This window comes from Acinonyx jubatus, chromosome C1 (assembly GCF_027475565.1).
Source record: "Acinonyx jubatus isolate Ajub_Pintada_27869175 chromosome C1, VMU_Ajub_asm_v1.0, whole genome shotgun sequence".
NCBI lineage: Eukaryota > Metazoa > Chordata > Mammalia > Carnivora > Felidae > Acinonyx > Acinonyx jubatus.
Genome location: NC_069381.1, coordinates 199,129,324 through 199,142,490, shown reverse-complemented (window position 1 = coordinate 199,142,490; position 13,167 = coordinate 199,129,324). Strand labels below are relative to the sequence as shown.

Here is a 13,167-nt window from a genome sequence, read left to right as displayed (position 1 = left end):
CTGGTCTGGCCCAGGAAAGGGTAAAAGTAGGGGGGAAGGAAAGAGTGAGAACTCAGGAAAGGGGGTCTGACAGGAAAAAGTCATTGGAGGTCAGTGAACCTCGACAGATCTGAGTGAGTAGAGTCGGGTTTCACAGCCTGGGGCTTTGGACACGGGCCAGGGTCCGGGAATAGAAGGAAAGAGACAGAGTCCCTACACAGCTGGGACTCTAGCTTGAGACAGAAGCGCTTACACTGTGTGGTGGGGAGCTGGGTGATGGGGAGAAGGACAGGGACACATGGAAGGAGCCCGCCGTTCCCAGTGACACTCTGATAGTCTGAGGCATTCCTTCTGTTCTGCACCTGCCCTCTTTTTCCAGTTCCCTTGTCGCCAGCCCCTCATCTGGCTATTTTCTTCAGCTGTCCTCTCATGCCTCCTTTCCCTGGCCATCCTAGTCTGCCGCTCCAATCCTTCCCCAACGCATCCCATTTTTCCAGCCCCCCTCAACTCCTTCTCTTCCTCAGTCCCCCTAAATCAGTGGTTTCTCTAGCCCGCCTCTTCGATCGCCCTTCTCTGGCTCTGGATCCCCCAGCCCCCTCCCCACCCGAACCCTCAAGTCCTTCCCCCGGCCCCCGCCTCTCAGTCCCCTTTCCCCCCGCGCCTGCCTTCCCGAGCCCCGCATCCCGCCGGAGCCCGACACTAACCCGATTCGGAAGAGCAGCCGCTTGCTGCGCGCCATGAGCAGGCCGCGGAGGGTCCGCCTTGCTCGGCAGCTGCGGGGGCTCGCGAGCAGGACCAGGACCAGGAGCAGCAGCCCGCAGCCGGCGACCCACAGCCACGGCGCGGACCAGCCAGGCCAGGCCATGCTGGGGGCAGGCGCCCGCTGCGGATCGGGGGCGGGCGGGGCGGGGCGTTGCTAGGCGACGGCTCTGTCCTGGCCCCATGGCAGGGAACCCGTCTGGGATGGGGCCCCGCCCCCTGCACTGCCGGGCCGTGGGGGGCATTCTGGCCCCGCCCCGCCCGGCGACTCGCGTTCGAACCCGCCCCCTCGCCACCGTCGGCCGGGCGCACGCCCCGAATGCCACCCGGCTGGAGGTGGCCTGGCCCCGCCCCCTCTGGCCGACCGGGAGGCGGGGCCGGTGTGGGCTTCGGACCTGAGCTAATCCGGGTCCAAGATCTCCAGTGGCCTAGGAGGGGACCGAAGCTCGAAGGTCCCCCCACCCCCCACCCCCGCCCGGCTTTCCTCCCACCTTCCCCCAACAGGGGACTCTGGGAGAGTCCCTGGAATGGTCCTCTTGGCGGGAAACCTTAGACAAACTTTTTCAGCTGGAAGGAACCTGGAAGATCACTTGGGCCAACTGCCATGCATTCATTTATTCATTCATTAAATTAGCATTCTCTGGCCTCCTATGTGCCAAGCACTATGCTGGACTCTTGAGAGTGCAAGGGTCAAAGACACACAGCCTCTACATTCCCGGAGCCTACAACCTAGAATCTGCTGGCAAGGAAACAAACCAAATAAGCAAATAAATATAATTGCACATGCATTTATTTATGTTTATATACACACACACATACATACATACATACATACATACATACATACTTGTGTGTGATTACAAAGTGTGCTGTTAGAAAGGGAGTGAGCATAGGGGGCAACGATATGAAGGACAGAGAGGACCAATTTAGATGGCAGAGGGCCTCCCTAAGCAGGTGACATGTAAACCATGCCCTGAAGGATAAAAGGTCACAGAGGCTCAGAGGGTGTGACTCAACCAGGATTATGCAACAATAGGTGGCAGAGACAGGACTAGAACCCTGGTATCCTGCCCCCCAAGCCCAGTGGGATTTCCACATCATTCCCCCCACCCCCTGCCTCCCACTCCCTGCACTGCTGCCTTCCTGATGGGTTCCAGAAGTTGTTGAGGTCTGTGGGAGGGAAGTAGAGGGCAGGCGCGGTGACACCTACAAATTTGGGCAAACCTTCTGGCTCCAGCCCTGGCCCTGGCCCAGAACAAGGGAAGGAAATGCTGTCAACAGTCCAGTAAGCTCTCTGTCCTGCTGGGAGATGGTTGGGGAGGGTAGCAGGGGAGGCAGTGCTCCTGTTTTCTTCCCTGCTGCCTGTGCTCTGGCCTGAGAGGCTGGATAAACTGACCCATGTACTCTCCTTCTCATGGACTCTGATTAGACAGCTGGATCTAAAGGCTGGGGCCCCAGTGTGGAGAGCATGGAAGTGTAGGATCAATACGGACAATGAGTTGGAGGCCTCATCCCCACCCTTCAAAAAAGCCAAGAGATGGGTTGATTTATCCCCAGACTGGAGTGTAATCCCAACGCCTAATCCTGGTTTCATTCAGAAACCCCAGACATGGACTTTCTCTTATGTGGATGCATCTTGAGGAACAGAGCCTATGGCCTGCTCCCTCCCTGTCCCCTTGCCCAGTAATTCAGCTCCTTCTCCATGCCTGGCACACCAAGGGCTGTCAGGGAAAAAAAAAAAAAGTGTAGATAGATAGATAGATAGATAGATAGATAGATAGATATCAGATGGAATGGAATTAAGCCCCTGCCGTTAGCTTCCCACCTATGAGTGCCATGCTGGAGGCGGAGAGGAGAGAAGACTGACAGGCTACTTTGCAGAAAGCCCTTCTAGGCCAAGGGACTTAGTGTGTCTCTAAATCTGTGTCTCTACATGTAAAGGGAAGAATTATGAAACCTCATCAAAAGCCATCATGAACACACCTTTCTGCTGGTAAGGCTGTTCCAGGCATTACATTGAGAAATCAAAACACAGTCTCTATCATCTGAAACAGGAAATGCAGGCTCAGGCATGAATGATTGAGTCCCAAATCTTCAGCCACACACACATTGACAAGATGACAGATAATCATCCAAGATACATTTTATGAAATACATGAAGCCAGGACGGGTAGGGATAAGGAGTGAGAGTGAGTGTTTTAGGGGACTCACGTAGGCTCAGGCAGCCCTCTTCTCCTTCCCTAGACTGCTCTGGAAGACTTCCAACATCTGCTCCAAGTCTGCTTTAAAGATTTTATTTTTTAAGTAATCTCTGCACACAACGTGGAGCTCGAATGTATGACCCCAAGATCAAGCGTCTCATGCTCCACTGACTGAGCCAGCCAGGTACCCCAGAATCTGTTTTAGTTTCATCTCCTCTCCCATGAGAATCTTCTGTCCCAGCCAGACTGATGCCTCATTATTTACCCCCTCCTGCACTTTATACCTTATGATACCCAACTGCTTGTGTGTCCCTGAACCCATCACATTGCTTCACACCCTTCTGACTTTGTACATGCTGTGTCTTCTGCCTGGAGTGTCATTCATCCTTCATTCCCCAAAGACTCAGATCAGGTGTGCTCTCTTCAAGAAAGCTTTTCTCAGGGCACCTGGGGGGTAGCTGGTTGGTTGAGCATCTGACTCTTGATTTCGACGCAGGTCATGATCTCACGGTTTGTGTGTTCGAGTCCTGAGTCGGGCTCTGTACTGACAGCAAGGAGCCTGCTTGGGATTCTTTGTCTCCCTCTCTCTCTCTCTGTCCCTCTCCTGCTTGCACACGAGCTGGCTCTTTCTCAAAATAAATAAGTATACATTAAAAAAAAAGAAAAAGAAAAAGAAAGCTCTTCTCGAACCCTCCCATTCCAGAATGGGCTTATGCATGTCCCCCCTTGTGCCACTAGGTCTTGTACATAATTCTTTTTTTTTTTTTTAATTTTGTTTAACATTTATTTATTTTTGAGACAGAGAGAGACAGAGCATGAATGGGGAAGGGGCAGAGAGAGAGGGAGACACAGAATCAGAAGCAGGCTCCAGGCTCTGAGCCATCAGCCCAGAGCCCGACGTGGGGCTCGAACTCACGGACCGCGAGATCGTGACCTGAGCTGAAGTTGGACGCTCAACCGACTGAGCCACCCAGGCGCCCCCATAATTCTATCTTTCAGTGCAATACCTCATGCTGTATATTTTTTTGTACGTGTCTATCTCAGACTCTAGAGTCTTGAAGACTTTACTGTCTTCCTGAAGAGTAGGGACTAAGGTTTAATTTATTCATCTTTGATGTGAATCTCCAGTGACTGGGGTGGTACCAGACACATACCAAATACTCACAAATGTTCTTTTGGAGACAGAAACAGAGAGAGAGAGAGAGAGAGAGAGAGAGAGACCACGAGCAAGTGGGGGAGGGGCAGAGGGTTCCACTCCCAGAATGGAGGGCTCAATCCCACAACTGTGGGATCATGACCTGAGTCAAAATAAGAGTTGGATGCTTAACAGACTGAGCCACCCAGGTGCCTCACACAAATGTTCTTTGAAATGGCCAACTCCATCGCTTCTTGGCCTTTTGGCTAAGGTCAAGTGAAATGGCCAACTCCAAGGCTCCTGCTTGATGGGACCAAGCCTGTCTCTTCCACCTTCTCAGATGCCATTCTTACCCTTGTTTCTACAGACCAGGCACACTGTTCCTCAAATGTGCAAGGTCATCCTCACCGCAGGGCCTTTGCTCATGCTCCCTCTTGGAACACTCTTCCCTCAGTTCTTTGAATAGGTAGCAGCTTCTCATCCATTGGGTCGCAGCTCAAATGCCAACCCCTCTGGGATGGAAATAGCCTGTATCTTGAGCTGACTGGTGACTGCATGGCTTATACCAGGAGCTCCCCATAGGGGTGAAATTGCCTCCCGGAAGACATTTAGCAAAGTCTGGAGACATTTCTGATTGTCACAAAAGGGAGAGGGAGGCGTGCTACCGCCATCTGGTAAGTAGGGGCCAGGGATACTGCTAAAACATCCTGTGATGAACAGGACGGCTCCCACAACAAAGATTTATCCAGCCCCAAATGTCAATAGTACAGACATTGAGAAATCCTTGCATATGCAAACGTGAAAATTCACCAGACCGTGCCCTAAAAATGCGTGCATTTACCAAATTTAGGTTATATGTCAAATTAAAGAAAAAACGTTACCCTCTGAGAGGCCTTCGTTGCCCACCCCATCACTCTCGATTATACTGCTCTGCTCACTTCCTTTGTCACACTTTGCACAACATGACATGATTTTGTGATTCTTGTCTGCCACCCTGCTACATTCCATTTCTGCTACATGGAATGTAAGGCCCATGAAGTCAGGGAAGGATCTGTCTGTCTTTGCACCACTGTATTCCCGGCGGTGTGCACAATGCCTGGCTCAGAGCAGGTGTCCAGTTCAGTGTCTGTTGAACGAATGAGCGAATGATAGAAACAAAGAATGAATGAATGATAATTTGGTTATTGCCACTGAGTGCCATGACTGTTGCAAGACTGGAGTTCTGAGCATAGGTTCCGTCCGTGCAGGACGGCTGTGCAGAAGCCGTGCCCTACGCAGGAGGAAAGCTGGTGAACAGGGAGTCAGACCCAGCCTGGTGACTGCCCATGTTTCATACCATTAGGGCAGGCTGCAGAAGAGCCAAGTCTGGAACTCCTCTTTTCCCATGACCTCCTCCCTTGAGCAGCCTGGGGTGCGCTGGCAAGGCTAAGGTTTGCTTCTGTGACTCTCCTAGGAGAGACTCACTTAATGACCTGACTCAGGTGGCCGGAAGCCGTGCCATTCTGGCCTGTGATGTGATGGTTTTAGAGCTCAACTCCCAAAGAGTAAGCCTCCTTCCAGGTTCCTGGGGTGGGCCACGGGTTCTGGAATCTGCCCCTTATCCACTTGCCATCTCAGGTCGTCTGTCCAGGGTGTCTGAATCCTGTCTTCCCAACTGGCCTGGGACCTTCCATTAGGATCGAGAGCCTGCCTTCATCTCGTATCATGGCTCAAGCTTAATGCCGGGTGCTTGGCTGGCATTCAGGAGATCATGGTATTGATGGTGATGATGATGATGATGGCAATGCCAGTGACAATGAGCGATCATGAAGGAGCTGATATGGAAGAGCTGTTTGAATATTAGAGAAAAGAGACATCTTGTTGGACCAGGGTGGAACAGTGAGTTCAGTGTAGAAAAATTTGCCAGATGCAGCAGTGGTGGCTAGCATAATCTGGCCCCCACGCAGCCCAGCCCCATTCACATCAGTCTGTACCCTCATCTGCTGCCCCCACGCCGAGCTCACCTTCCCATTGTGGACCTCCCTCCAAGGCGTGTGCCATACCCCCTGCAACCGTGGTTTGCATAGCAACAATGCCTCTGACATCTTCTGCCTCCTCACAGCCTGCCCTGTCCTGACGGACCATGACCCCTCTCTTCTATTCCCTTCCTCCCTCCTGCTGCCCTGCCTTCTGGAGGAGAAACCTTCAGCCTCCCACATTTGTCATGTGCCGTTCCAGGTCAAGATCATTGCTCCTCCTGCCTCATTTGAAAGCTTCTCTCCACTCTTCCTCATCAGTCCGACCACTGACCCAGCCCAGACTCTGAGGAGTTAGACACCTGTTTTGGTCTTCCTGTCTACTTCCTGCCATCAGGGAATTGCAACAATCATGGCTCATTGAAACTTGCAGCTCAGCAGTTCTCAAACTTTAGGGAATCTAAGAACTACTCGGGGAGCCTGTTAAAATACAGAATCCTGGGCCTCGCCCACAAAGATTCCAACTAGGTAGGTCTGGCCGGGGCCCAGGAATCTGCATTTTGCATAGGTAACACTGAACGCTGCCTTGGCCTCACTTCCTGACCTCAACTCCAAGGACTTCGGTGCAATTCAGTAGCCTACTCACGTGGTCACACCCTCCAAACTTCTCTACCCTGAAAACTTCAACTCCAGTGTCCTTCCCTCTGACCCCTCAGCCCCACGACCTGTACTCCTTTATCTCTAACCCCTAAAACCATGTGCTTTCTCCCAGCCCCTCAGCCCCTCCTGCCCACATTTCTTCCCTCCCAGTGAGAACTTGGATTCAGTCCCTTGAACCACTCACCACCTGTCAGCTTCCTCACCCACCTTGTCCCTCCATCGTTAGCCTACCAATCTCCAGAGACCTACCTGTACCAACCTGACAGTCACTCACCTTTTCAAACCTCATGGACAAAGCTGGAGAAGATGGCCATCCAATGTGAATTAGAGCCTCTACAATTCAGGGACCCCCGACACCCCTCTGGGACCCCTAACACCTATACTTGACAGTGCTTTGACTTTGCCGAGATGCCCTCTCATTACCTCCAGTTGCTATTGGAGATCTCAGGCACACCTCCACTTCCTTTACTTTCAGCCAATATCCTTAGAGGGGATAAGGTCTGTGCCCACCCACCATCTACAAATTCTGCTTCTTCCATATGAATTTTTAGAGGAAATGCTATTAGCCTTGTTCATATCTTCAACTGGTGTTCCTCCTGGCCGCTGCTTTTCCTCACCCTACGAGCAAAGTTGAGTATCTCACTGCCTTACAAACGTCCCTTGACTGTGGGTCCCTTTCTAGATTCTATTCTGCCTTTATCTCAACTTTCCTGAAAGTTAGTCTCCATGGGTTTGGTAGATTGTATTTCAGTTCTCAATTCTTTCTTTCTTTTTTTTTGTTTTCCTTCGGTTCTGAAATTCTTCATCTCTCCCCGTAAACACATCCTTTGTTATGTGACTATGCACATTTCCATAAAGGCAAAATAGACTCCCCCATGCCATTGATGTTGGGCTTGGTTTTGTGATTTGTTTTGGTCAGTGGAATGTTAGCAGACATGATATAAGCAGAGGTCTTAAACATGCAATTGTGGTTGAACCCGGTCTCTGTATATGGATACATATACATGCCTTTTGCTGTAAGAACATCCCTCGGGTCTTTGCTGGTCTAAGGAGGATGAAAAACATGAAGCCAACTTGACCCCACTCCAGCTTAGAAGCCAGCCCAGCCCTGCAGAGTTCAGCCTAGATCAGCTGAAACTCAGCCTGCCCACAGATGCCTGAGAGAATAATGCTTATTGTTGTATACATCTCAGTTTCAGATTTGCTTGTTATGCAGCATTATTGCAACAATCACTGATGGAGACGGGGGAAGCAAAAATGTTTAGCTATTAATGGTGCTGGAAACGATGCTTGGACAACTGATTAGCTATTCGGAAAAGAGCACTTTAGGCCTGTGCCTGGCAGAGTATACCGAAATAAATTCCAAGTGAATTAAAGTGTTAAGGACATAAAATTAAACCATACAAAATTAGGGGTGCCTGGGTGGTCCAGTCAGTTAAACGACCACCTTTGGCTCAAGTCATAATTTCATGGTCCATGAGTTCAAGCCCGCATTGGGCTCTCTGCCATCAGCACAGAGCCTGCTTCAGATCTTCTGTCTCCTTCTCTCTCTGTCCCTCTCCCACTAGTGCTCTCGTTCTCTCTCTCTCAAAAATAAATAAACATTAAAATAAAACATACAAAATTAGAAGAAAATTAAATGCATGTTCAACCTCTGGATAGTGGAAGACTTTCTAGGGCTAAAAGCAATAGAAGCATTTTTCTAATTTTTTAATAGGCATATATTACCATTAAACTCAGAGAAAAAGCAACTAGAGACCTAACAAGGGAAACAATTACCCTTTCAGCTACTTAAAAATTTTTAAACCTTTTGTATATTAAAAGAAAACATGCACATACACACAAACAAGAGAAAAAGCCAAAAACAAAAAATGTAGAAAATATTTGCCCCAAATTTGTCAGAGTTAATCTACTTAGTAAATAAAAAATATTTTTTGGGGGGGCGCCTGGGTGGCTCAGTCAGTTAAGTGTCTGACTTCGGCTCAGGTCATGATCTTGTGGTCCATGAGTTCGAGCCCCACGTCGGGCTCTGTGCTGACAGCTCAGAGCCTGGAGCCTGTTTCAGATTCTGTGTCTCCCTCTCTCTCTGACCCTCCCCCATTCATGCTCTCTCTCTCTCTCTGTCTCAAAAATAAATAAATGTTAAGAAAAAAAATTTTTTTTAATATTTTTTTTGAAAGTTTATTTATTTATTTTTGAGAGAGAGGACATGAGCAGGAGAGGGGCAGAGAGAGAGAGAGAGAGAGAGAGAGAGAGAGAGAGAATCCCAAGCAGGCTCCACACTGTCAGCAGGGAGCTCGACACAGGGCTTGATCCCATGAACCCTGAGATCATGACCAGAGCCAAAGCCAAAAGTCAGAGGCTTAACTGACTGAGACACCCAGGTGCCCAAATAAGGATGTTTCAAATATAAGGACTCTAATAAATGAGAAAACCTGAAGAGCCCAATTAACAAAGGGATAAATGGCTAATATACATGAAAAAATTTTAAACTCTTAACATCTATAGTGAAATTAAATTTCTTAAATTAAAAAAATCCAGAAAATGTCAGCTAAATAATGAGATATGATTTTCATCTATCCAAATGGAAAAGAATAAGACTAATAAAATAAAGACTAAGGTTTTACAGACTATGGGAAGATGGGTATTCATATGCTGCTTGTGATGATTATTAATTGGTACAATTTTCTAGAAAGCAATTCCCATTCATATGTGTGCTGTTTTTTTTTTTTTTATCAATACATGTGTGGCAGATCCTGCTGGTTGATTAATACCCATTCTCCATCCCCTACCCCATTTCCCTTGCTAACCCCTATTTTGCTAGCTCTCTTATGAACTTCCATAGCCTCCAAGTGAGCCCCTTCCCAGCCCCAGTGGGTGGATCTTGATTGGTCCAAGCCACTTGGTGCACTCACTGCCCCGCCATGTAATTGGTTAGACCCAGGAATGTGATGCAATTCTTGCCATTAGATAATAATAGCAAATATTTATATAGCACAAATCACATGCCAGGCACTGTTCTAAGTGCCTTTATGCAGAAAACTCTCAGCTCCCACGACAGCCCTATAAGTCAAATAGCTATAATTCCCATTGCACAGATAAGAACATCGAGGCACCGAGAGATCAAGTCAATTGCTCCACGTTGCACAGCTGTGAGGTGGGGCAGGAAATAGGCTGCAGGCCTTCTAGGGAAGGTTTTCCTTGTGATCGAAAAGGGATACAATAGGACTGTGCGCTTCTTTGGCTCCAGGATGCTGTCATCTGCCTGTGATGCCTGGAACGGCAGCTGCCAATTTTAGGACTTTGAGGAAGGAGCCTAAGAGGGTATTGCAATACACTGGAGATGGCAGAGCACAAGTGAGGATGGAACCAGTGTCCTTGAAGACATAACCAAGTCCCTGTATTAACCAGTCTGGATTACCTTGCCCTTGGACTTCTCATTATGTGAAAGAAAAATTGTCCTCATTGTTTAAGCCACTTTTAGCTGTCGTTTTTGTTTCTATTTTTAGATACTTGCAGCCCCAAACACTCAAATACTGTGGGTAGAATTTCCATTTCAATATAAAGGGGGGAAACATGATGCCAAAGTGTATATATTTTATATAATTGATATGATTCCTGTAAACAAAAATGCATAGAAAAACCTCTAAGATGCTACCAGTGATGACTGTTGACTGATGAACTTATGGGGTACCCCTTGTTTTCTTTTTTTATATTTTAAAAATATTTTCTGCCCTTCTAGAATGAGATTGTATTATTATTTTAACCAAAAAGATTATTTTAGGGGTGCCTGGCTGGCTCAGTCAGTAGAGCATGCAACTCCTGATCTCAGGGTCATGAGTTCAAGCCCCACGATGGGGATAGGGTTTACTTAAAAAAAATTTTTATATTGTTTTATTAAAATAAATAAAGCACTCCTCCTTCCTGCCTTTCTTTCTCACTCCCCAATCATTCTCAGGCCACTCAGCTGAGCTTCTGCCCCCACCAGTCCATCCTGATTTGGCTCTTGACTCCTACAACGTCAACCCCCTTTGTCACTGTTCAGTCCTGGTCACCTAACCTCTGGGCAGAGCCTTCTTTTTGTTTTGCCTTCCCGTCATGGTCTCTTCCGACTGTTCTCCCATACACATCCCGTTCTGCTGCTGCCACTCATGTGTCCAGTTCCCCAGAGTTCATGACGTAGCCCTTAAATTTCCGGAGCCATGTTCACTGCTTTCTTTCCCTGCCTCAGTCTGACGTGGAACGCATCACTCCCAAAGAGAAAAGTACACCTTGCCTTCCCTCTCGAGTTCCAAATAGAAATGCCCATCCTCTTTCCGGTCATCTCCAGGTGTGGCAGAGCAGGTGTAGAGGGGCCTCAGTCTATTTCGTGGCAAAAGGGACCGAGGATCCATACAGAGCTATTCTGATGATTAACTGTGATTACCCAGGGAACGTACATGGTGCCTGGCTCATCAGAGGTGTTCTTTCAATGATGTTATTGAATCTTGTATCATTCTTGCAACATCAACGTCTGGTCCTCATATGTGCTCAAGTACACATTTTATGAATGGATGCAAACAAAGGGTGTGATCCTTCCCCCTCCATTCCCCACTGCCATCACCCAAATTTGGGCCCTGGAGTCCTAACACCCAGTCCACCGCAGACACCTGTAGCCCCCGCCTGGCTTACATGGACTATCAGACAAAGCCTTTGGAAGCCCAGCTCTCAATCAGGTCTGACCCCCTGCTCAAAGCCAGTGTCTACACCATTAAATTCACATTGCTTGACTTAGCAATATGGCCTCAACCCAGTTTTCCAGCATTTTATGCTCCCACTACTCCCTTCCACGTGCCCCCCACCCCTCCAGTCGGCCTGCCCTGGTCACTGTCCTGGGGTTTTTGCCCCCTACATCTGCCCCACCACACCTGGAGAAATCCTCTGAGGCACACTTCTGCCTCCGCACAGCCTAGGCGATCTAATACACTCCCAGAAATAGCTGTAATTAATTAAGGCCGATTCTCAGTTCAGGGAGTTCTGCAGGCTCTCCCACAGGGAGGAAGGGAGGAGTGTGAGGGCAGTCCCCAGGGAGACTGATATGTCTTCTCTGGGAGTACAGCTATTTTATATTTTTGAGAGAGAGACAGAGAGACAGAGCGCAAGCGGGGGGGGGGGGGGGGCGGGCAGAGAGAGGGAGACACAGAATCCGAAGCAGGCTCCTGGCCCTGGGCTGTCAGCACTGAGCCCGATGCGGGGCTTGAACTCATAAACTACAAGGTCATGACCTGAGCTGAAGTCTGATCCTTAACTGAGTCACCCAGGTGCCCCGTATACAGCTCCTTTAAAACTGAAAGTAAATGCAACCTCCTTTCCGAAGCCCCTTCTGATCACAACTGGTCATTACTCTATCTCCAGACTCTAGTAAAATGCATGCTGCATAGTTGTCAAAAGGAAATGAATAGTTTGAAATGTAACCCTCACTATTTCTGACCTTGAACTGTCGGGGGAGGGGGGGTCCACTGGGAGAGCCACTGTATGTGGTTTCCAGGACCATGGCCTCCCCTGTCTCCTCCCTCATCCCAGCACCTAGCATGGTGCTGGAGTCAGTGCAGAGTGATACGTGCGGGCTCAGGTGCGGGGAAAGGAAGACCAGAACTAGGGTGAGCGATGCTCTAGTCTGCACTAGGCATGGGCTGTGCCTTGTGTGTGTTATTTCATCGTCCTAACAATTGTGTAAGGCAGACGATGACGTCCTCACGTTAGAGATGGACAAACTGAGGCTCCGGTAGGCTAAGTGACGCACCCCATCCCAGAGCTAGTAAGTGACAGAGCCAGAATTCAGTCCTAGTTTTGTGTGACCCCAAATCCCAGGCTCATCCCCCTGACACTGTGTTGCCCGCCGGGGTAGAAGATGGTTCGGTCAGAGTTTTCCAGGAAATACGCCAACTAACGACTCGAGGAGAGCTTTGTGAATGGCATACAAGGCCAAGCGCGCGGTGTAGGAAACACAAGGGATAGTGCAACTCCCCAGGGCTAGTGACAGTGAGGCCCTGGCACCACCTCTAGGCCCGACAGGCGAGGGGATGGAGCAGGTATGGAACCTGGAGGGACAGAGATGTGTGGACAGGGGCACCTGACCTTGGGTTGAGGGATACTGGGAACTTTGGTTCAGGACTGAGCCAGTCTGTGGTGACCCTTCAGGAGGGGGAAGGAGAACAAATACCCTGCCTTTGCTCACGCCTTGCCTCCCCTCTCTCCATTGGCCAAACCCAGCTGAAGCTGGAGAACTGAAGTCCCACCGACGACGTGTCCGCACAGGCCAGCTCTGCGCACAGCGGAGCAGGGTAGAGATGAATGTGGGGGGCACGTGGGAGACGGCCGGCCAAATGAGGCCCAAGAAGATATGTGGGTTTGGGGGGGTCTGTGACGGAAGTTCACTGATTCTTCAGAGGTGGAGGCCCACCACCGCCTTGGACCCTTGCGGAGAACCGCTCCTAAC

The 13,167-nt window shown here is 49.4% G+C and overlaps 1 protein-coding gene and 1 long non-coding RNA gene across 8 annotated transcripts in view; one reads left to right on the top strand and one right to left on the bottom strand.

Moving 5' to 3' along the window:
• PNKD (PNKD metallo-beta-lactamase domain containing) overlaps positions 1–13,167 on the bottom strand; it is a 60,245-nt gene that overhangs the window by 19,094 nt on the left and 27,984 nt on the right. For 2 of the 7 annotated variants that reach the window (XM_027050853.2, XM_053215783.1), the window contains exon 1: positions 684–1,055. The exons of 4 other annotated variants lie outside the window; for them this stretch is intronic. In XM_027050853.2, the coding sequence (XP_026906654.1) occupies positions 684–844 (161 nt within the window). In that variant the 5' untranslated portion in view covers positions 845–1,055. Of the gene's footprint in view, positions 1–683; positions 1,056–13,167 lie in introns of those variants that run through there. One more of the 7 variants, XM_027050862.2, reaches the window with a different exon arrangement.
• On the top strand, positions 900–10,162 carry LOC128314126 (uncharacterized). Its single transcript, XR_008295569.1, has 2 exons — positions 900–2,023; positions 9,940–10,162. It is a non-coding gene; the product is annotated as an uncharacterized LOC128314126 (long non-coding RNA).